The 21347-nt window shown below is 41.5% G+C and overlaps 3 protein-coding genes across 14 annotated transcripts in view; 2 read left to right on the top strand and 1 right to left on the bottom strand.

Annotated features, from left to right (window-relative positions):
• LOC124861426 (gastrula zinc finger protein XlCGF57.1-like) overlaps window positions 1–21347 on the top strand; it is a 1067819-nt gene that overhangs the window by 21997 nt on the left and 1024475 nt on the right. For 2 of the 11 annotated variants that reach the window (XR_007036615.1, XR_007036616.1), the window contains exons 4-5: window positions 1965–2241; window positions 2344–4754. The exons of the other annotated variants lie outside the window; for them this stretch is intronic. The gene's annotated coding sequence lies outside the window, so the exon portion shown is untranslated. Of the gene's footprint in view, window positions 1–1964; window positions 2242–2343; window positions 4755–21347 lie in introns of those variants that run through there. 11 annotated transcript variants of the gene reach the window in all.
• Window positions 1–21347, bottom strand: part of LOC124861420 (zinc finger protein 260-like) — a 680754-nt gene that overhangs the window by 583118 nt on the left and 76289 nt on the right. The gene's annotated exons all lie outside the window — the stretch shown is intronic.
• Window positions 4845–6601, top strand: LOC124861506 (DPH3 homolog). Its single transcript, XM_047355310.1, has 3 exons — window positions 4845–5080; window positions 5636–5710; window positions 6109–6601. The coding sequence occupies exons 1-3, from the start codon at window positions 4973–4975 to the stop codon at window positions 6175–6177; spliced, it is 252 nt and encodes an 83-aa protein (XP_047211266.1). The 5' UTR covers window positions 4845–4972; the 3' UTR covers window positions 6178–6601.

Below are 21347 nucleotides of genomic sequence, written 5' to 3'. Positions count from 1 at the left end.
TTTCTCATAGATACTATAGAAACTTTGATTGTAAATTAGCTTGATATAAGGCCTTGAATTTTTACATACTGTTGGACCTTTTAAAGTGATCATCTTAGGGAGTGACTATTTGTTGTCTGAACAGGAAAGGTGTGCCTTGGTTACCGTCTCCATCCAGGATGCCCTGACACTGATTGGCCCACTTCATCAGGGGGACCATTTCAGAACATTTTGTTTTTGTATTTGTCACATACAGCCCTTTAGCTTATGCTGACAGTGCTTTACTGAGATCCACACCTCCAGATCCAAGAAAAGGAGCACCTATTTGGATCAAAGAATTTCTGATGGCGTTTAGTGGACAGCTGAATTGTTTTGGTTCTCCCCATCAGATTCCTGTGAACTCACCATTGACCCATTGACACACAAACAGTGCACTGATGTGGTGGAGAACACCGGCCTCAGGTGCTTGGCTCTAGCTGGGGATCTCTTGCAGGGTGAGTTTGTCCCATCTTGGTGTCGGGTCGGGGGGTTTCGTTGTGGGTGCAGTGCTTGGTGGTGTCTGCCCTGTTGTGCCTGTGGGCGGAGGCTGGGGTGGTGTTGCGCGGGGCGCTTGCCCTGCCGTCGTGGCGCGCTGTGTGGTGGTGGCAGAATGCAGCGGGGGGTACTTGGAGCGCGGCTGTGTGTGGAGCTTGCGCTGTGTGGGTATGGCTTCATAGGCTTTTCGGGGATGGAGCTCACCTGTGGGGGTGTGGCCCTGTGGGGAGGGGATTCATGGCATTTGTGTTTGGGAACGTGTTCGATATCTGTGCCCTTGTTGGGGGTGGCCCTCTGGGGAAATTCATGTTGGGGTTAATTGGGGGTGGGGGCCTCATGGGGCTAGGTTCAGAATTTATTGGGGGGGTTGGGACTGTTTCATCCTGTGGCGACTCTGGTTGGCGGGCTAGTTTGGACCATGTAGACCCCTCTTTTGTACATGGCCCCCTCTCTGGATGAGGATGTGGGTCATTGGGGTTGGGGCGGGGAGTCGGGGTCCGGGTCGCTCAGGTCCAGGCGAAGCTGGCACTAGTCTGGGCTGGTGTTGTGGCGGTCTGTCTGTCTTCATCCCCGGAGGGAAGGGGCCACCCTCTTGGGGCACCTGGACCTGGGAATATAGAGTATGTATGGGGAGTGTGAGTGAATGTACGACGTCCATTGTTGTTTTTATTTTACATTGGGTGCATGGGTGTGAGTGTTTTTATTTGTACGCATAAGGGTGGGAATGTGTGATTGTGACTGTGTGTGCCTGTTTTTTGTGTCCGATTGGGTCTTGGACTGCTCCCTCTCCTGGATTAGTTTAGGCCCCCCCATCAAATGTGGGTCCTTTTTCCTCCCCGCCACACTACCTGCCCGCTGGTGTACTTGTGGTTCTCGGTGTCTGGGGCTGGGTGCTTTGGTGTGTGCCAGGTGACTCTCGGTGGTTGCTTGCCGGGGCCTGGACCCCTGGGCTCTGTCAGGCCTCTGCTTGGGGAGTGATATGTCCCGGAGTCTCGGGTCTCTGGGTCCATGACTGGATCTGCTTGGCGGGGCCCGTGGGCTCGTTGCTGCAGCTTCCTGGGGCATCTGCACTGTAGTTCCGCATTGAGCCGCATTTACCACTAAATACATCTTGGATTCATAAGTACAGTGCACATTTTTGGTAAAAAAGCTGTTAATATGAATGTTTCTGCAGGTGTAGAAGCAAGCAGGGTGTTATCTTGTATTCCCTTCATCCTTCTTTCTCTCCTCCATTCTGTTCTCCTTCTCTCCCTTTTTCCCTTTTGCCCCCTCTCTCTCTTTCATTCTTCTTATTTTTTTCCTTTGTTTTCTGTCTCTGTGTCCGTATCAATTAAAATAATCCCAAAGCAGTTTGTAATAAAGTTTCTTTTATAAACATCAATCAGAGCTTTAAAGCGTTAGCTGTAACGCTCCACTTGTGAAAGTAAATCTGTTGGTCTTCTTCTTGGCAGTCAGACAACAGCTCTGAGCTACTCTACCGGACGGGACAAGGTTAAAAAAAAAAAAAACGACAGTGCACTGAAAACTTAAAAAGAATGAGAACAACAGGACGGTGACACGTGGAGGAAGATCAACCCAGAACATCCAGAAAGATATGGTGGCTGACGTCCTCAGCTGATGTGTAAGAATGGCCTGGAAAGTGGTCGCTGCTACTGAGAAGTCAAGTGGGGAGGCATATCAGACATATCAATCAATTACAGAAGAATCAGAAGGCAAGGTGGCAAAACTGTGAGTGAAACCTGGAGTCTGAGCTGCTATTTTTCAAGGTTTTTCCTCTGCCTGGCACAATAAAAATGGAACACCCATCTCCTCCTCCTCTGTCTCTAACAGGTCTTCCTTGTGTTCACTCGCAGACTGTTGGAGAAGCGGTAGAAAACCACCCTTAGAAAGGTTTGCTTTAGAGTTATGCCTGAATCCTTCTTTGTCTGAGCTTTGTGCATCCGACAGACTGAACTGTAGCTGAAAACAGAAAGACCCTTAAAGGTGTTCCTGTAAACGTGTGAACAGAAGATCAGCTCCTTGTAGGTAACTTGATTCAGATGTTGCTTACTCTGACTTACAGTTAAAGAAAAGTTTTAAATGTGAGAAGACTTAAACCTGGACCATATTATCAGTACTTTATTTAGACTTTTATGAGTTTTTGTAAATTTGCCAGAATTTATATGTGTTGGTCAGTGTCATGATTGAATTTTTTCTCCTGTCTTGTTTTATTTTACTTTTTCCATTTATTTTATCTCTGTGTTGGTTTTATACCATGAGTATAATATTGTGGTTCTCAATGTAAGTTTAATAACATACAACCCAGATTATCCCAGTTTAATTTAGTTCAGTTTAATTATGTTATATCAGTTTTCTAAAACACCTAATAAACAAAATGATGTGATTTATTTGTTGGCCCTGGATCATATTAAATGTAGTCTCAGCAGTGTATTTAACATGGATGTATACCATCAGGATGAATACCATCTCATTTAATGGAGGTTCTTGTGTTAAAAGTTTCTGCCATACTTTTATGGCTGTTGTGTTTTGTGGGTTCTGGACCGGCAGCAGAGAACCACACTGTTGTGTTTCATTATATCCCAAATTTCCCTGTTTCTACTCATGTCTGATTTGGATCAAAACTGTAATGGAGATCATTGTGCAATTTAAAATGGTCATCTATTGGCAACAAACATCTCTGCTTAGTGTGATCAGTAATATTCTTTCTGTTTAAATTTAAACAAGTACCAAGCACGCTGTGAAGAGTGACTTTTTTAGTGACTATGCTTTCATGGCCCGTCATCATTCTTCATGATCATGTTCCGAAAACTAATAAGCAATACAGTAAAACAATTATTGTTTAATTCTGTCAGATAACTGTATAACTGAGGCTCTCAGAGCATTAATAGCATGCTTTATGAACTCCAGGGTTCATATGGTCAGGTGCACATTTCTACCTATCATTATGCAACTGTGGGGTGACTGTGGCTCAGTGAGACGCTTGGTTGTCTTCCAATCTGAGGGTTGTGGGTTTGATTCCAGCTTCCTCCTGCTGCATGTTGTTATTCCCCTGAATAAGGAACTTAACCTCAAATTGCTGATCAATCTGTGTGTGTGTGTGTGTTAGTGAGTGCATCATTCAGTGTAAAGTTTGGTCCATTTATCTTGAACATTTGGTTAACCTCACTATCAGCTGCGTGGCTATAATAGAAATCGAGGGGAAGTAAATGAACATGTTTTGTCCGTCTGAATATTTTAGGAAGTTTGTTATTTTACGTTTAATTCTTTCAGTTCGTTATGACTTTTTGCTGATTTTTAGGTCTGTTTCTTTCTCTTCAGTTATTTAGCTTTTGATTCCTTTCACACCTAATCATAAGAATATTTAGCATACAATAGTATACATACTCTTAGGTTTTGAGGTCGCTCATGCCAGATCTTTGCCTCTGTTCATATTGTGGATTTTTTTAGGAACATTTTTAGCTTTCATATACCCTTGGTGGTTAGTTAGACTTTTGGGCCTTTCGTCTGGGGTGAATTTATTTATTTATGTCCATTAACCTGCAAACTGTGGCAATTTACTCTACACCTCTATATTTCCTTATAAAATAAAAATATTAAGTGTGGCTTTTTTAATGCTTTTTGGTTAGAATCTCATTTGGTACAGATGTTTCAACACCTAACCGGGTCGAGTAAAAACAGCTGATAAAATCCTCACATCTCAAACAAGTCAGAGTGAGGCCATGTTTAATGCATCTAATCGGCCTGATGACATCTAGTTGGTTATCCCTTACTGTGGGATTTCTTACACGTTTTTCTAAAAACAATATTGATGTTTTAAGCATTTGTGAATAATCTTTTTACATTGCAACCACCTTGTATTGACTCAAACGAACAATATTGAAGAAATTTATTCATTTAAATGAAACCTATAATCCCATAAAATTAAGTTTTATCTTTCTTGATATTTTGTAATATAACTTATTTCCATTGTGGACCTAAATACTTGCATTTTACCAGTCAACTCGTTTTGGTATATTAAACCCGTCATCAAACCAGTTAAATTGAAGGAATCGTCCTTCTTTTTTAAGGCAGTCTCAGACGACACAAAAACCTTCTTCTTTTAAAATGACTGTTAAACGTTTCAGATCACAAAACAAATCAAAGTTAAGCTGAATAAACACAAAGAGCAGTTTTCAGATGATGCTTTTCTTTATTGAGGGAAATTAAACTATCCAAACCAAAAATATATTTAAATTAACTGAGTTTTATGTTTTATAAGCTGAGTAATGTTTCAAAGGCTAAACCCGGAACTGATTAGTGCCAGAACAAACAGCTGGGAAATACTTCCACAAACACTCAGCGAGTTTCACCGCCTTCGTCACGGCCTGAGACATCGACGTCATCACTCTGCGCCGCACACCGGCTGTAAACAGCGTGTAAGAAAGCCAGTAGAACCAGTGGATGGTGTCTCGGGTGAACTATGTCGGTGTTTCATGACGAGGTGGAGATTGAAGACTTTGAGTTTGACGAGGAGACGGAGGCCTACTACTTCCCGTGTCCCTGCGGAGACCGTTTCTGTATAACTAAGGTGAGTTCAGCCTCCAACCAAACTCCAGTTTAAATATTGTGCTTTGACCTTTTTCCGTCCTGTAGGACACACCGACACTGACCTGCTGAGAGAAATATGTTGTCATATAGTGAAGTAAAGTGTTCGGCTGAATTCGGCTGGGTCCAATTAATCATTTCTCCACATGTTTAGAAGTTATGTCATTCTTTTCTGTTGTTTGTAAGTTGTTATTTTTCTGTCAGAAAACCTTTTTAGCTGAATTTTAGACGTATTCTCTTATTTAACTACTTTTTTTACACCTTAAAAATATCTCCGTGTCCCACTGGATCTAAACCCAAATGTTCAACATTTATTCATATTTCTCCTCAGCTGTAAATCAGAACAGGACATATTTATCCTGCTGTATTCAGGGATTTATTGGTCATTTAAATTAACAGATCATTTCTCAGAGGGCTGGTTTAATCTCTTCTTTCATGTCTGTGTAAAATTACAGGTAATGTTGTTGTATCTAGACCTTGACCTTTGACCTGCAGGCTAATGTTGAGTCCAGATTTAAACCCGGTTTGTGTTTCTAAGGAGGACCTGGAGAATGGAGAGGAGGTGGCCACATGTCCCAGCTGCTCGCTCATTGTTAAAGTCATCTATGATAAGGTAGCGAACGTCTCAGATCCAACGTCGTGTCTGTGGGAACCAGGGGGGGTTAACCACCCAGCGGGAGGTGAACCACCCAGGAGGGGCGAACCACCACCCAGGGGGGGCGAACCACCCAGGGGGGGCGAACCACCACCCAGGGGGAGGTGAACCACCACCCAGGGGGAGGCGAACCACCCAGGGGGAGGTGAACCACCACCCAGGGGGAGGCGAACCACCCAGGGGGAGGCGAACCACCCAGGGGGGGCGAACCACCACCCAGCGGGAGGTGAACCACCCAGGGGGGGTTCCAGAGAGTAACTCATTCTGTTCAACCTCCTTTCTGGATTAAATTAAATTGAATTTGCACATAAACGACATGTGACCTAATGTCTGAAACATTGTTTTCTGTCCTTCAGGAGCTTTTCATGTCCGGAGAAATCATCGAGGCTCCATCAGAGCCCAAACTGCGGCGAGTTCAGTCCTGAACCGGGACTCGGGTTTAAACAGATTCTGTTCAAACCGACTGAGACGCTCCGAGGGGAGAAAACATACACTTCATGTTTGACGTGAGCCCTCATGTTTCCAACAGGTTTCTGTTGTCAGGAGTTAGTGGTGCGTTCATGTTCCATGGGGAAATGTCAGACTCCCAGAAGCTGCAGAAAAACGATGCTTTTAGCAGCTGGAGGTCAGCAGGAAAAGAAGTCCAGGATGACTGGAGGTTCTCCTGAAGCTTTCAGCTCCTGAACCAAGAAATCAGAATTCACTGAATCAGTTGGTCCAAACTTGAACTTTGCCCTGTTGAGGTCAGCAGTAGGAGAAGACTGAAAAACCAGGGTTCACTGGATCATTTAACTGGTTGCCAGACAGCTATAATACTGTGTTTCTTTGAATAAATATGATAAATATGTATTTCTGATCCAGTAGTGTCATTATTTGCACTTTTACTTGTTTTCTTTTTTTAGTTCTTTATTCAGAGATCATTTTAACTTCTTCAGCAGATTGAAAAACGGCCATTAAAGTCTCTACATCGTTACATAAACTATATATTTAAAACTTGATCATATTGTTTTTACATCAGAGTATTGGGTTTACTTGAAGGATGATGATCAATGAGAGGAAAAAAAGTGGAAAACATTTACCATCCAAGCTCCTGGGCTTGGATGGTAGCTCCAAGCCCAGGAGCTACCATGCACCATCCGGCCTTGGAGCTGTCATTCTTAGGCCCAGAAGCTATCACAACCAGTTTCAGGAGCTGCCACTACTACTGATGCTGATGCTGTGGAGCTGATGAGGCATTGTGCTATTGCTACTACTGTTAAACTCGTTATAGGATTGCAAAATGCCACCTTAACACAACACTGGATTAGAAGAGTTGAATTTAATGGAAAAATGAGTAAACGAGAGAACATGGTCAAAGAAAAATACAAAAAACAGGAGGCAGAACTTAAACAGACAAATAAAAACTTAATGTTACTGAGCCATATTTAAATTAGCCCTTAACTAAAAAAAAAAAAACGCAGAAAGTGCCAAACACATTCAAACGTATTCTTAAGAAGCAAAACAAAATCAAAGTAACATGGACCAGAAATTGAAAGGTGATGATACAACCCGAGGACCGAACTCAAAGATTTAGACAAATATAGAGAAGGTAGAATAAATGCTGCTTAGTAAAATAAAAACCTTAACTGAAAGTAAATGAAATGAATAAGTTCATGAATGTCTGGTGCAACAAAGTAAAACAATTAGGAATGTCACATATGAATGAGGAAAAAGGAATCTGTTCACTAAGTCATGTTTCATCTGATGATTTAGGAATCCAACAAAGGATCCTGGACTACAAGCACTGGGAACTGAAATCGATCGAGTCCACTGAACACAATGGATTCGACTGAGAGGATGAACTGGACCCTGATTAAATGTTTTTAGCATCTAATACTAATGACTGCGACTACTTGACTGAAGATGATAATTAAATCAGAACAGAACTTCTCAGTTATGCATTTCATTAGTAGAAGCATGTACTGAAACTTTAATACTATCAAAGAATGTTCACAACCGTTAGTACAGCCATTATGTATTATAACCACATCACAGACATGGTTTAATGAAGACGGTCACATGACGTCACGTGACCGCGCCTCGGGTCGCCATCTTGGTTTTAGCTGATCAGTGAAAACTCCGGACCATTCATGTAACTATAGGGAAAAGCTGGTTAAGCTGTGGGTCGTGCTGGGCCTGATGGTCAAGACCAGCGTTCCTTTTACCGTCTGCCAGCTGTGATAGAGAAACAACAACCTGAGTGCACAACGTGGACCACTAACCGGATATCCAGGGTGGATTTGGACGGCTTGAACCTCACTCACGCCCCAGTGTGCAGCGCACATTTTGTGACAGGTTAATAAATAATGTTTGTCTACATTTATTGTAATAATATTCTGGAAAGTGATCTGCCAGGACAGTGAGCTGATCTGTTGATTCTGAGCTGGCAGCGCTCTGGCCTACTTCAGTAAGCTGTGCTTACTGGTCACGTCTTGACCAGCTACATGTAGGCTGCAGTTTACCTTTATTGTTTGATTGTTTTAAAGCAACATATTTACATGAAACCACATATTCCATTTTACAAACATTATATCTAATTGTATTCACTTACAGACTCAACTGTCATGTATCGATATAATCTGATAGAATGTTCTTCCTCTGTTCACTTAATTTACAAATACAGGGTCTGTCCCAATATCTGGATTAGTCCAAATAGTAAAGATAGGAACTATATACAACATAAAGTGGAGAGCATTTCATAGGAAACAATATTAAAGCTTTCAGCGGTCAGGAGAAGAACTCATGACAAACGCTTATAGGAACCCAACTCTAAGTGGGGTTACACACTTTATCCACTTGTTCCATATTTGGCCAAACTTGTCTCTTTGCATATTCAGGGCAGAGGTTAGCTCAGGCCAGTCAGGGCCTGTAAAGGTAAAGCAGTCACTGTTTTGGACTCCACCTCCTCCTGGTAGTAATATTTAAGACATCGGGAGGGCCATGCCACCCTTTTCCTTTTTTAATTTGTAAAGTTCTGTGGTGAACCCTTGGCTTTTTACCTCGCCATATAAACCTGGACCTCTTGCCTATCCTGCTCCCTAAATTGCCCGTCTGGCATCTTAAACAGGTACAGCAGTTTTAAGAGAACTGACCTCTTGACTGTGTTTACTCTGGAGCTCAGGCTTAAATATTTGATTCCTTCAGCTTGCCAATTTTGAATAAATCTGTCTTGTAAGTTTGCAGATGCTGTGTAGTTCAAAGTCATAACCTGCGTTTTTAAAATATTTAACTTATAGCCTGATACATTTCCAAAGAGACATTAAATGAATAAATTATTTATCTGGCTCCTCCATGTAGACCGACGCGTCATCAGCAAACATCGCCACCTTGTGTTCAACATCTGCTATTGAAATTCCCTTACTTTCCCTTCTTTGTCTTATTAGTTGACCTAAAGGTTCAATAAAAAGTCCAAATAAAATTGGACAGCCTGGACGGGTTCCTCGCTCTGAAATAAATCCGGCTGAGAGATCGCCGTTGATTTTTATCCGAGCTGTTGTTCTGGGATACAAAGATTGAAGTACTCTAACAAAATCGTTGTGAATCCCGTATTTCTCAAGGACTTTATAAAGAAAATGCCACCGCACAGAATCGAATGCCTTTTTCTACGTCAAGTCCAACTATTAAAGGTTCTTTTTTCTGTTGTTTTGCTTGTTCTACATGTAGAGTTCTCCTAACGTTGTCCATTGTTTGCCTTTGCTGTATAAAACCAGTCTGATCCAGTCTGATTGAGTTTTCCATTCTGTGAGCAAGGATAGAAGTAAACAGTTTATAATCTACACTGAGAACACTTATAGGCCTATAATTTCCACACTCTTGTCTATCCTTGTCCTTTTTGGGAATAACTGGGATTAATGTATCCCTCCAGGAAGGCGGGATTTCTCCAGTCCGTAAAACCCATTGAATGTTCGTAATCGTAATGGCGACAGGCGCGATTTCAGACATTTATATCACTCTTCTGTAAATCCATCAGATCCTGGAGTCTTTCCTGATTATAATCTAGATATAGCCAAGTTTAGCTCTATAATTGTATTTTGCGTTTCATTTTGTAGATCTTTGATTTTTGGTAAGTCTAGAGTGTTTAAAAGGTCATCAATGTGCTCCTTCCTGCAGCTGCTGGTTGAGTATTTTATTCTCGATAGAATAATTCAAAGCATTCTTTAATTCCCCTTCTTGTGACCTCCATATTATTGGTTTTAGGATTTTTAATCTGTAAATTTTCCATTTGTTTGCGCAGTTTATAGGCAAATATTTTGCTGGATTTGGCTTCTTCTTCATAGCTTCTTTGTTTCAAACATGTTAATTTCTTTTGTATCTCCAGAGTATAAATGTTATCTATTTCAGCCTGTATTTTCTTTATTTATCTGAGCATTTGCATTTAGGCTATCACTAAGTTGCAGTTGCTTCAGTCTTGCCTGCAAGTCTGCCAGTTTTTTCCCTCTACACGTTTTCATGTAGGATGTCAAAGAAATGATTTCCCCCCTTATGACTACTTTTAAAGCATCACACAGGATTGCTGGTGAAATTTCACCTTTATCATTAAAATCTATATAATCTTTGACATCGTTCTGCAGGTTTTTTACAGTTTTAGGAACATTAAGAATATTTGAATTAAGTTTCCACAAAGTCTTCTTTGTTTCCCTAGTAAAGTAATGGGACTATGGTCCGATAGGTCAGTTGTGGACATCTGGGAGTTTTTCATCCTAAATCTATCAAAAATGCCCAATCACTCCCTGGTGGAGCATATACATTAATGAATGTTACTTCTGTACCATCTATTTTACCAGTAATTTTAACAAATCATCCTTCCTTATCCATCGTCTCAGATATGCGCTCATACATTAGATTGCTTGAAATTAATGTTGTGACTCCTCTTCTGAGCCAAGTTTTGTGTGATGCAGAAAACACGTTTAAAGCCCTGCTGTTTCGACTTTACATGTTCTGACTGACGTGCGTTTCTTGAAGAAAGGCAACCTGTGTCATTTCCTTTTTAAATCTGAATAGAATTTTACTCCACTTTATTGGGTTTAATATACCATTCACATTGAAGGGGGTGATTTTTATTTACCCATTATGCATATTGTTTTTATAGCAAAAACAGCAATAAGGTTAACCCCTACCTGACCGGTTGTATTGCTCCCCCGTTTAAAAGAATAAAAACTTATAACAAAGAACAGAACAAAGGAAATAGTATTCAGAACATTGAACATGTGAATTATTGAACACAGTTCCAGTGTTTGCGTCTTGCCTGTGCTGGTTTCCATGTGTATCGCTGAAGTCTCTCCAGAAGCCAGTCCGGCTGCACTACTCTGGTCACCGGCAGGCCTTTTGTCTTTTAGGTCCACTGATGCTTCTTCTACTGTGTCATACGTCTTAGTTTCCTCTTCCAGAAACACCCTCGGCCTAACTGGAAATTGAATTTGGACTCTCACATTGTTTTCTCTTAGGATCCTCCAAATATATCCATATTTCCTCCGTCTGGCCAGTATTTCCAGTGCGTAGTCAAGATCGATGTTGATTTTGTTGTTGTTCCACGTAAAGCCTTTTTTTTTTCCTCACGCCTTGTTTAAAACTTCTTCTTTCTGTCAGTAGCTCCGAAATCTGACCACCATCGATCTGGGCTGGCTTCCTGGTGGGGGCTGTGGCACCAATTCCTGTTGTGCTCGTTCGATGCATAAATCAGTAGATGATGGGTTTTCTAGTTTCTCTCGTATAACCTTCTCTACGAATGTCAGAACTGCTGCCAATGGTCCTTCTGCTCCTTCTTGGACCCGGTAAATCCTTACATTCTCCCTGCGGTAGTCCCCCTCAAGATCGGTTAGTTTTGACTGGAGCTGCTCTTGTAGCTTTAGCATCTCCGATGTCACATCCTCTGCCCCTTGCATGCGGTCTTCGGCAGTTGCAATCCATGTTTTAGTTTCATCTAGCCTTAAGTTCGTTTTTGCTATTTCGCCCGCTTAGTGGCGTCCATTTTTTGCTTGTTATCGTTTCTGAAATCCCTCAGTTCTTTGAGAAATAGTGTCAGATTTACCTCTTCTCCATCCTCCATGGCATCCGTTATCTGGCTAACCAGAACATTAGCAATCACATTTGAACTCCCTTCAGCGCTTTTGCCAACTGCCCAGGTGATCTATTTTGTCTTAATCTTGGATGCCATCACGTTCCCCTTCCTCCTTACACTTTAATAAGATAAATTTGCTTTGTATTTTGACTTTTAGGGCGGTTTATTCTTGTTTTTTCGTCAGGTTTTCTAAACTGCCATCTCTGGCGGTGACCCGGAAGTTTTCCTAATCACCTTTACCCTTATACTGTAAATGTATTATCTAGTAATATAACTATTATGTAATTATCCAATAAAAGACAATATTGAACTTATTATGGATTTTTACCTATGTTGTGGCTACAAAAAAATAGTTGTGCAGCCAATTGTCCGGATTTATGTAACCAAACCAACAGGCAGTACATATGGATCCACCTTGTTGATGACTGCAATTTACTTGAGGTACCGGACCTTATCAGGAGGCTGTAACGACTCTAGATGCTGATCCATGGGCTAAAATCTATGCAGTGTTGCAATGTTGTGAAAAGCGTGAAGTGATATGGAGACACTTCGGTCCGCCATTTTGACTTCAGTCAATGAAATCTCCAGCAATCCTACATCAATAGGATACTCAGCCCGAGTCTATATGCAACTATTATAAAACCCAGTAGAATTATGGCACACAGCGGTGCTCTCATTGACAACATTTTTACAAATAATATGGAGTCTACAAATGTCAGTGGCCTAATGATTTGAGATATAACTGACCGTCTGCATACAGTACATACAGTTGTCATAATATGACAACTGTATGTACCATAAAGTGCCCCAAAAACCCATGTCTAAAAGTAAGAAATGAAGATGCATTTAACTTACTTTGTTATGACTTAACAGGACAAGACTGGAATGCTGTAAATGTAGAGCAATATGAATATGTATGACAACGACCAACCGCTTCGATGTCTTCCAGTCAGGCGTCCTGCTCACCACAGTACAGAGACTGCTCTTGTCAAGGTGTTCAATGACATCCGTATAAATGCAGACAGTGGAAGAACCACAGTGCTGGTATTATTTGTTTAGAGCGGCCTTTGACTATGCCATCTAAATATTATCAGTTAAGTTTTCAGTCCAACTTTCCTTTCATTTTCTTATCCATGATTCTATTCTCTTTACTTTTTAATTACCTTTATGTCACTGAAATGTACTTTGCCTATTATGTTTTTTTTTTCTTTCATGTGAAGCCCCATGGGTAATAAAATGATCCACCGAGCTCCCGCCTCAGAGTTTTATGACCCTTTGTTCTAGATTTGGGGCCATCAGCTGCTAGTGGCTAAAGGGGCCGGCTGCTAGTTGCTCTGCTTTTGGGTCGTGGCCCTACCGTCCTACCAGCTGATAGCCGCTGTTGAGACACAACAACAGACAAAGGCTTCACAGCATAGTGGTTTTTGATCATCTTTCCAAGTTAATCCAAATAGTTGTGTTATTCTCATTTGTCCATAAACTGCTGGTTTGATCTTCACCTACCCTCCCACATAGATTCTTATTTTTGATTATTAGTGTACCCCTTTTTGTAGAATAGTGCATGCTTAGTTAGAAGAATGTTGTTGGACCAGAATAGTTTGATTGTAAGAGAGATTGTTGTTTTAATAAATTCTCTCATATAGATAAAGAGACAGCGTTTGTGTTTATTTTGTGTACGAGTGATTATCTGTCAAGATAAGGTTAGAACTCCACCATTCGGTAAAACGGTTGATAATACAGTGACATTTGGCATGGTTTTGATTGATAATTATTAATTCTCGTACTCGTTGTCTTCCGCTTTATCCGGGACCGGGTCACAGGGGCAGCAGACTCAGTAGAGACACCCAGACGTCCCTCTCCCCAGTCACCTCCTCCAGCTCCTCCAGGGGAAGCCCCAGGCAAACCGAGAGACATAGTCCCTCCAGCGTGTCCTGGGCCTCCTCCCGGTGGGACGTGCCTGGAACACCTCCCAAGGAAGGCGTCCAGGAGGCATCCGGTATAGATGCCCGAGCCACCTCAACTGGCTCCTCTCGATGTGGAGGAACAGCGGCTCTACTTCGAGCCCCTCCCACCCGACCGAGCTCCTCGCCCTATCTCTAAGGGAGTGCCCGGCCACCCAACGGAGGAAGCTCATTTCAGCCGTTTGTATCCGGGATCTCGTTCTTTCGGTCACGACCCAAAGTTCATGGCGGTAATGGGAGCAGTAATGGGGGCGCCCAATAATGTCGCCAGTCAAGGTCAGCAGCCTCCCACCCCTACTGTAAACAGTGTTGGCGAAGCACTGCTTCCCCCTCCTGAGGCGTCGGATGGTTTGCCAGAATCGCTACAAGGCCAACCAGTAGTCCTTCTCCATGGCCTCACCGAACTCCTCCTAGGCCCAAGTTTTTGCCTCTGCCTCTGCCACAGCCCAGGCCACGGCACGCTGGGCCTCACGGTACTCGTCAGCCGCCTCAGGAGTCAAACAAGCAGACCACAGCCGATAGGACTCCTTCTTCAGCTTAACAATTCAATTCAATTCAGTTTTATTTACATTGTGCCAATTCACAACACATGTTGTCTCAAGGCACTTCACAACAGTCAGGTACATACATTCCAATTAATCCTAACAATTGAACAGTGCAGTCAGAGTTAGCTTTTTATTCAAATTGCATAAAAAGCTTTTCTATCTAAGGAAACCCAGCAGATTGCATCCAGTCAGTGACTTGCAACATTCCCTCCTCCCGGATGAGCATGTAGACACAGTGGACAGTCACTGGTGTTGACTTTGCAGCAATCCCTCATACTGAGCATGCATGTAGCGACAGTGGAGAGGAAAAACTCCCTTTTAACAGGAAGAAACCTCCAGCAGAACCAGGCTCAGTATGAGCGGCCATCTGCCACGAACGACTGGGGGTTTGAGAGAACAGAGCAGAGACACAAAAAGAACACAGAAGCTTCACAGGATCAAAACAGTCCAAACACAAATCAGGTTCTGCAGTTATTTCCAATGTTGTCTCACTTGCTGAGGATGAAGTAATCATCTTCGGGAGTATGTCAAATATTTTATTTTTAATAGAATCAATTTTGTTTAAGAAGAATCCCATAAAGTCATGACTGCTGAGAGCTAAGGGAATGGATGGCTCAACAGAGCTATGACTCTGTGTAAGTTTAGCAACTGTACTAAAGAGAAACCTAGGATTATTCTTGTTCTCTTCTATTAATGATGAGAAATAAGCTGTTCTAGCTTGGAGAAGTGTCTTTTTGTACAACAATAGGCTATTTTTCCAGATTAAGTAGGAATCCTCTAGGTGTGTAGAGCGCCATTTTCTCTCGCAATTCCTAACATTGTGCTTTAAAGTACGCATCTCTGAATTAAACCAATGAGCTACCCTCCAATTAATGATTACCTTCTTTTTCAAGGGGGCTGCATTGTCTAATGCATTGTAGTCTACATGATGAAGAAACACTATGAACAAAAGAATCAATTTGTGAAGGGGCAGAAACAGAATTATTGCCCTCCACTGTGCTTTTCAGTGATAATGAGGAAATTAAAAGTGGAACAGATTCTTTAAAGGTTCTTACAGCATCGCCTGATAATGATCTACTATAATGAAATTTTCTTTCAGGTGTGGAGTACTCGGTTAAATTAAACTCAAAGGTTATTAAGAAATGGTCAGACAGGACAGGGTTATGAGAGAATATTATGTCTTTACACTCAAAGCCATATGTCAGCACAAGGTCCAGAGAATGAAGACAAAGGTGGGTAGGTTTGTTAATGTTTTGATCAAAGCCAATTGAGTCTAAGATAGCATTAAACGCTATATTCAGGCTATCACTTTCAGCGTCTACATGAATGTTAAAATCCCCCACTATAATAACTTTATCTATATTTAACACTAAATCAGTTAAAAGGTCTGAAAACTGATCTAAAAATTGAGAGTAAGGACCTGGTGGACAGGTGGATGAGGAAAACTAAGGATTAAATATTCAAAAGAGTTGTAGCTTTGATTGGTCTGGGGCTAATCAATAAATCCGACTGAAAGATGGTTGCTACTCCTCCTCCTCGCCCAGTAATTCGAGGAATGTGAAAATTTAAATAATTAGTAGGAGTTGACTCATTTATTAAGTAACATAATTCTCTTGCTGCAGCCAAGTTTCTGTGAGGCAAAATAAATCAATCTGATTGTCACAAATCGGTTCACTAACTAGCAATGTCTTTGAAGAGAGAGATCTTATGTTCCGTAAGCCACATTTAATAGTTTTATTTTTCTTTTCGGTCTGAGTTGTGTTTATTTTTATTAGATTTTCCTGATTTCCTCCTTTTAGATTATTTTTTAATCTATTCAATTTTGGCCGTGGGCGAGACACTGTCTTAATAGGGTAATGGGTGGGTAGCAGTACAGAAGCTGCAGAGAGGAGTGTTAAACTACGACCCTGCTTCTTGGTCTGAACCCTGGGTTGTCAGAGTTTTGGAGAACTAATAAATTCGGCCAGATTCCTAGAAAGAAGAGCAGCTCCATCCAAAGTGGGATGGATGCCCTCTCTCCGGATCAGACCAGGTTTTCCCCAAAATGTTCGCCAGTTATCAATGTAACCCACATTGTTTTCTGGACACCACCTAGACAGCCAGCGGTTGAATGACAGCATGCGGCTAAACATGTCGTCACTGGTCCAATCGGGGAGGGGACCAGAGAAAATTACGGAGTCCGACATTGTTTTGGCAAACTTACACACCGAAGCAACACTAACTTTGGTGACCTCCGATTGACGTAACCGGGTGTCATTACCGCCAGCGTGAATAACAGTCTTATTGTATTTACGCTTATCCTTAGCCAGCAGTTTCAGGTAGGATTTGATGTCGCCCGTTCTGGCCCCTGGCAGACATTTGACTATGGTCGCTGGTGTCTCTAGTGCCACGTTTCTGACAATGGAGCTGCCAATTACCAGAGTTGGAAAATCTGTTAGAAACGCAGGTGGTGACCTGTGGGCTGGGATCTAGGACTATGCTTTCTACGTACTGTCACCCAGCCGGCCTGAAGCCCCGGCTGCGCGGGCTCTGCTGGAGGACTGCTACGGGGTGCTACCCTCGGTGGCTCAGAATTACAATGCTGAACAAATGTTACCAGTTTAAATCCTAAGCAGTCTCCCTCCACAATACAGCCTCCAAAGGTCCTGCTAAATAAAACCGTGCTACCTCCCTACCAGCATCTGTAGAGAGACACGATCTCTAAGGTGTCAGATGACCTAGCAAGATGGTTCCAATCAGAAGCATGGTAAACATTAAGGTGGTGGAGATGACAGGTATCTACCAAACAATCACTTAACAAGAACAGGAAAGCATTGATTTCTAGAAGGAAACGCAGCATTTGCTCCTGTTAAATATAGTGTCTACAGGCCAGATATTCACCTGTTAGTGATCCACTTAGTGTGTAATTATTACCTGCAACCACAGGAGGGCAGTAAAGTGAACAGGCCTGGGCAAAAAGGATTTAACTAAATTCTAATTTTTGTTTAGTGTAGTTGTGTAGTAACACTTTCTGATACAATATATGTATTACATAATGTAAATATACAAATATATAACAAAGATAAATCCAGTTACACTTGTTCTATTTTGAAATAAAAGGAAATGCTTACTGCATATAATCAGAATCATTTTTATTGCCAAGTTTCTACAAAAAAGGAATTTGACTCCGGTACACTTTGCTCTCAGTGAAGATTTCTTTTTTAATACATATAACAGTGTAAATAGAAAATATCTTTTTAAATGTCCATATTTACGCAATTGACTTTACAATAGAATATAATGTGAGACTTCAGCTTGGGCTTCAGCACCATCAACCCAGACATCTTCCACCAGAAGCTCATCCAGCTCAAGGTCCTGGCCTCCACCTGTCAGTGGATCACCAGCTTCCTGAAGGACCCGCAGCAGCAGCAGGTGAGGCTGGGGAGCATCTTCTTCCACACAAGAACTATCAGCACCGGCGCCCCACAGGGGTGTGCTCTCTCCCCACTCCTTCTTTCCCTCTACACAAATGATTGGACCTCAGTGGACCCATCTGTGAAACTTCTGAAGGTTAAAAGGGCTGACCTTCCCTCCATCCAGGACTCATACAAGTCAACAGACATGGCTGATCTGACGTCACCTGGGATTGTAAAACCCGCAGAAAATAAGTTTTGTTGCCATTTTCCACGTGTCTCACGGAGAGACAAAAGCTCGCAGGCGAACTTTGTCTCCACAAGGCCATTCCCGGAAGAGCTTGAAAGCTGGAAATCTGTCTGATACAAGAAGGTCAGAAGATTCATATTCCGATCGAAGAAACCGCATGTGGAAACCCACAGAGGTTTTATTTCCAAGGAGATGAGTTTCCTCCTTTTTGATTCAGTTGACTAAACGGTTCCTCATATTTTTCCCTCCTGGACGGATGAGAAGTTTACCGTTTTTTTTTCTTGAGTTAATCACAGAGGCGTGATCCCCTCCCTCGTTTTTCTTCAGACCTGACCCAACCAGTGGAGAAAAGAAATCAATGTCAAAGTAATTTCGTTCTTTTTATATTAAATTGGATAGGTGCATTTAGAAGTCTGGGCAGGATGAGGCATAGTTAAGGGGATTTAGAATCACCAGTAGTTTAATTCAAGGTATCAACTTGTTGCATACAATACTGATTGAAGTGTTTTATGCTGAACTGTGTTTTGATTTGGTGCGCAAGCGCTGCTGAATCATGCGTGTTCATGTTTTGTCCGGTTGATCCCAAATCAGCCAGAAGTTAGAAGTTGGACTTTTAAAAGTTTTCCATTCAAAGCAAATGCGGTCTGGGCCTCGCCTGACCACTCCTTTGTTCCAGTTTTATTGCTGGAGATTTTCCACTGAGTTCCCGCCTCAGAGATTTATGACCCTTTGTCAAGATTTAGAGCGATCAGCTGGTTGTGGCTAAAGGGGCATGGCCCCACCGTTTTATCAGCTGATCGCTGCAATCGAGACATCAGCACCAGGAGGACTTCTCTTTCCATTTAACCCAAATTACACATTTTGTCCATAAAACTGCTGGTTTGATCTACATAGACACTAAATGTGCATATATTTTTCTTTTATTATCATTGTTAGGTAGTCATTTTTATCCCCTTTGTGTAGAATAGTGCTTGTTAGTTAGGTGAAGGTTTTTGGACCAGAATAATGGTATATCAGGATTATTTGGCTTCAATAAATCTTCATATATATAATTAAGAGAAGCGTTTGTGTTTATTTCATGCAAGAGGGATTTATCTGTCAAAACAAGGTCGAAGATCCTCCAACTTTGGTGAAGTGGTTGAATAAACAGTGACATTTTGTGGTTTTGGTTAATAATTGATCAATTATTAATGATGAATAGCTAATTGTAATTATTAAAGAGCTTTGAGCCCATAATCCCAACACTATTTGTAATGATTTTTGGTTAAGAAATAAAACATTTTCAAATTATGATTTTAAATTATAATTCTTGATAAATATTAAGCAGTGCTTTGATCCATTCTAAGATATGTTATTTTTCTGCTTTGTTAAGCAGCATTTCAGTTTATTTTGGTCTAATTAACTAGATTTACCATTAATCACTGGGAATGGGTTTAGAGATTGGGGTTTTCTGGGGGGAGGGGGATCTTTGGGTTGTAATCTGCTAATCGGCCACTAGATGCTGCTGCATCTTACTGTACTCACTGCATCTTTAAAGTATACTTTGTTTTTCACCAATATTTTTCTAACTAGACATGAACAAACTATGTTGTAGTGAAGACGTTACGCAGCAAATAACTAATTTATATCATATCTGTGAAATTCTTTAAAAATAATGATTTTTACAGAACAGCAGCGTTATAATGGTACAAAAACTAAGATGTTTTTCTGGTTTCAACATGTTTGTCTCCAGGTTAAAGTTTATTCCAGATTGTTTGCTGGCAGATAAAAACCAAAGAGGCAGGTTAGATATAAATCACATTTCAATTCACTCTGTAGGCGTGTGATGAGCACCAGCTTCTTATTTATAACGTTGTTTATTCCACAGGATCTTTATGTGTGTTTTATATTTAACCCCTTCACAACACTAGTGTTTGCTGAGGTTATTATTTACAGTTTTACCCACTTTGGGTCGACCTTGTAGAAAAACAGTAACAGAACATTTATGGAGAAACATTTGTTTTTTATACAGAACTAGATCTCTTTGCTTCTCAGCTGGTTGGTTGGTCATGTCATTTGAGGCGCTGTGCTGTGGACCCGATGATCCTGGGTTCAAACCCTGCCACCTCCAGTCCTTCATAAACAAATTCAAACTAAGTGTTCCAACATTCAGCAAAAGAAAAACCAAAAGCCCAACAATTAGTGTCATGACAGAGTATGTAGGTACACCTATGATGCTACGGCAAGGGGGAGCCAGGACGACAGGTTAGGGAGGGGATGTATCATCATCCCCACCATTTTAGAGGACTTTAACCTTCAGGGCAGCTGACCTGAAAGATTACGACTGGACATAGGGTGACCACATCCTGCCTCATCTGAATCTAATAATGTACTCTCTAAATAATAATGTGTGAAGGGTCTCGTCGTGGTGTGGACTGTTCGCGACCGTAAGTCGCCAGTGGTGCAGCGTCTGGTTCAAATCTCCACCACAACTAGGCCTGGATCATCCTAATAAAGCTTAGCTGTTATATACTCTCTAATCCCTGAAAGATATAGAAAAAAACACATACATGCATGCTTAACCCATTACATTGTAAATCATTCTCTCTAGAACAACTTACAGCCATTATACCTAGATGTTTTTAGTATATGTTGTGAAAATGCAAGTGTGTGTTCACTTCTCTTCTCTGCCCCATATGTCCTACTTCTATCACACCTAGTTTTACCAAGTATTTTGCTGCTAGTTATTCCTCCTCTATTGGTCATTGAAATGTTTTGTCATTCTTTGTTGGTGCATTCAGTTTGCTCGACACATGTTGGTAGTAATGTTGTTAAGAACACAATCATGGGCCGTAGTTTAGTTCAAGTAAGTAAGTAAGTAAGTAAGTAAGATATGTATGTTTGTTTGTTAACTGTGTTGTAATATATGCTAAACTATGTAGTGGTTGTTACATGCAGTAAAAGGTTCTTTCCTTTTACGTCCTGCTTCTCCAACATCTAGATGTGCTTTGAACATAGGACCTTGTCAACTCCTAACAGTTCTCTCTACACTCTGAGCAAACCATTATGCAGGACTAGATCTTCTCTCCAGGTCGTAGCTCAGGCAGGACTTGAACCCAGGAACTCCACCACTGGCATCTTCTGGTCACAGACAGTTCCTCCACACCATCAGGTCTGCTCCTCTCTCATCTCTCTTCTCTTGGTGCTTTTCAACTTTTCACTTTCATCCCTGAACTTCTCAAAATACAGACTCTGAGGTTCTTCACAACAAATCAGCTCCTAATGAGCTCCTGATGAGAAGTTGAACCCAGTCTTTCTTGAATCTCCACCCTACGGTCCATCATGTTGAGCTATTGACTCACACTGGTCCA

The sequence above is a fragment of the Girardinichthys multiradiatus genome, chromosome 24, assembly GCF_021462225.1.
Source record: "Girardinichthys multiradiatus isolate DD_20200921_A chromosome 24, DD_fGirMul_XY1, whole genome shotgun sequence".
NCBI lineage: Eukaryota > Metazoa > Chordata > Actinopteri > Cyprinodontiformes > Goodeidae > Girardinichthys > Girardinichthys multiradiatus.
The sequence above is the reverse complement of the archived record's forward strand: the minus strand, read 5'-3'. Positions and strand labels throughout refer to the sequence as shown.